The sequence below is a fragment of the Gossypium arboreum genome, chromosome 6 (genome assembly GCF_025698485.1).
Source record: "Gossypium arboreum isolate Shixiya-1 chromosome 6, ASM2569848v2, whole genome shotgun sequence".
Classification (NCBI taxonomy): Eukaryota; Viridiplantae; Streptophyta; class Magnoliopsida; order Malvales; family Malvaceae; genus Gossypium; species Gossypium arboreum.
The window spans coordinates 114,829,131-114,831,507 of NC_069075.1; the positions used below are offsets into that span (position 1 = coordinate 114,829,131).

The window sequence follows — 2,377 nt, forward strand, 5'->3', positions numbered from 1 at the left end:
AGAAGCTTACATGCTAGAGCCAAGGTTCAACCAAAAAAAGAAAATTTTTGTTCAAGCCACAACTTGATCCCATGAATTCTCCAACCCTTCTCAGGACACTTAACCACTGAAGCTAGCATGCATTTATGTGCACAATATACAAATATAGATATCTAAATTTTAGGGCTTTACAACTCTACCCTCTTAAAAGAAAATTTTGGCCTTGAAATTTACCTGATCAAAACAGATGAGGGTATTATCGTCACATCGCCTCCTCGGTTTCCCACGTGGATTCTTCAGAATTGTGATTACGCCATAGCACCTTAACCAATGGAATAGACTTCCTCCTCAGAACTTTCACATCACGATCTAAAATCTTAACCGGCTCTTCTTCAAAAGTTAGGTATGGTCTAACCTCAACCTCCTCAGTCGAGACGATATGCGTAGGATCAAAGCGATACCGCCTCAACTTAGAGACATGGAACACATTATGAATCCGGTCCAACTTTAGAGGTAACTCGAGTTGATAGACAACCGGTCCTATACGCTTCAATACATGATGAGGCCTAATGAACCTAAGGCTTAGCTTGCCCTTCCGACCAAACCTTAGTATCTTCTTCCATGGCAAGACCTTAAGAAATACCAAGTCCCCCATAGCAAACTCAATCTCCTTACGCTTTAGATCCACATATAACTTTTGTTTGTCCGAAGCTGCCTTTAGTCGATCCTAAATCAAGCAAACTTTATTTTTGGTATCAGAAATTAATTCAAGGCCCAGAACATGCCGCTCACGCAACTCAATCCAACAAGAAGGAGTACGACACCTACAACCATATAATGCCTCGTAAGGAGCCATCTGTATGCTAGACTGATAGCTATTGTTGTACGCAAACTCTGCCAACGGCAAATAATCCTCCCAACAACCCTAGAAGTCAATCACACACCCTCTTAGCATATCCTCCAGTATCTAAATCACCCTCTCTGACTGACCGTCTGTCTGGGGATGGAACGTAGTACTGAATTCCAACCTTATACCCAATGCCTCATGCAACTTCTTCTAGAACCATGACATAAAACGAGGATCTCTATCGGATATAATAGAAATCGGTACCCCATGCAGTCTCACAATTTCGGATATATACAACTTAGCCAGCTTCTGTAGTGAATAATCAATACGAACAGGTATAAAGTGAGCAGACTTGGTCAACCGATCCACGATGACCCAAACCGAATCTTTCTTAGAAGGTGTTAGGGGTAGCCCACTAACAAAATCCATAGTTACTTTCTCCCACTTCCAAAGTGGAATCTTAACTAGCTGAAGCAACCCTGAAGGCAACTGTTGCTCCGCCTTAACTTGCTGGCAAGTTAGACACTTACTCATAAAATCAGTAACTTCTCGCTTAAGTCATGGCCACTAATACAATTCCCGAAGGTCCCAGTACATCTTATTCCTGCCAGGATGCATAGCATAAGGACTAATATGTGCTTCTCACAGTATAGACTACCTCAAATTAGTATCTTTTGATACACAGACCCTCCCACAGAAGTACAGTACCCCTTCGCTATTCAGTCCAAAATCTTAAGTTTCCCCATTCTCTATCTGTCGGAAACAAGGACCCAGCAACTCATCCTCTAACTGCCTACCTTTAATCTACTCAATCCATCTTGGTTTAACTTGAAGTTTGGCCAGTAAACTACCATCCTCAAACAAATTGAGATGAGCAAACATCACTTTCAAATCAGTAACAGTTCTACGGTTCAATGCATCGACTACCATATTAGCCTTTCTAGGATGATATTCGGTCGAACAGTCATAATCCTTAAGCAACTAGACTCATCTTTGTTGCCTAAGGTTTAACTACTTCTGAGTGAGGAGATACTTGAGGCTCTTGTGATCTGTATAAATAATACACTTCTCACCATACAACTAATGCCTCTAAATCTTCAGTCCAAATACTACTGCAGCTAACTCCAAGTCATGAGTCGGGTAGTTCACTTTATGCGTCTTAAGCTGATGAGACGCATATGCCACTACCTTACCATTCTGCATCAGCACGCATCCCAAGCCAACATGTGATGCATCGCTATAGACAATGAATTCCTTCCCAGATTCTGGTTGTATCAAGATAGAAGCATCAGCCAAAACTTTCTTAAGCTTCACAAAACTTTCCTACTATTTATCAATCCAGTTAAACAGTACCCCATTATGCAACAATTTAGTCAGAGGTGCAGCAATCAACGAAAACCCCTCAACAAACCGTCTATAACACCCTGCCAAACCCAGAAAGCTTCGAATCTCTGACACTGATTTAGGTTGCTTCCAATCTAAAACCGCTTCAATTTTCTGAGGATCAACCCTAATCCCCTTAGCAGATACCACATGACCCAGAAAAGCTAC

General features: G+C 41.6%; 1 protein-coding gene across 1 annotated transcript; it reads right to left on the reverse strand.

The window, feature by feature from the left end:
- Nucleotides 1–241: 241 nt before the first annotated feature.
- Nucleotides 242–1,756, reverse strand: LOC108455351 (uncharacterized). The gene is made up of 2 exons (XM_017753924.1): nt 1,655–1,756; nt 242–706 (listed from the first exon to the last, which is right to left on the reverse strand). The coding sequence occupies exons 1-2, from the start codon at nt 1,754–1,756 to the stop codon at nt 242–244; spliced, it is 567 nt and encodes a 188-aa protein (XP_017609413.1).
- Nucleotides 1,757–2,377: the final 621 nt, after the last annotated feature.

What these genes read in the sequence shown, in the direction of transcription:
- LOC108455351 (XM_017753924.1), bottom strand. Translation starts at nt 1,756, where the DNA reads ATGGTAGTCGATGCATTGAACCGTAGAACTGTTACTGATTTGAAAGTG. An exon ending in GTTTACTGGCCAAACTTCAA is followed by an intron (nt 707 to 1,654) that starts GTTAAACCAAGA and finishes TGCTTGATTTAG; the next exon opens with GATCGACTAAAGGCAGCTTC.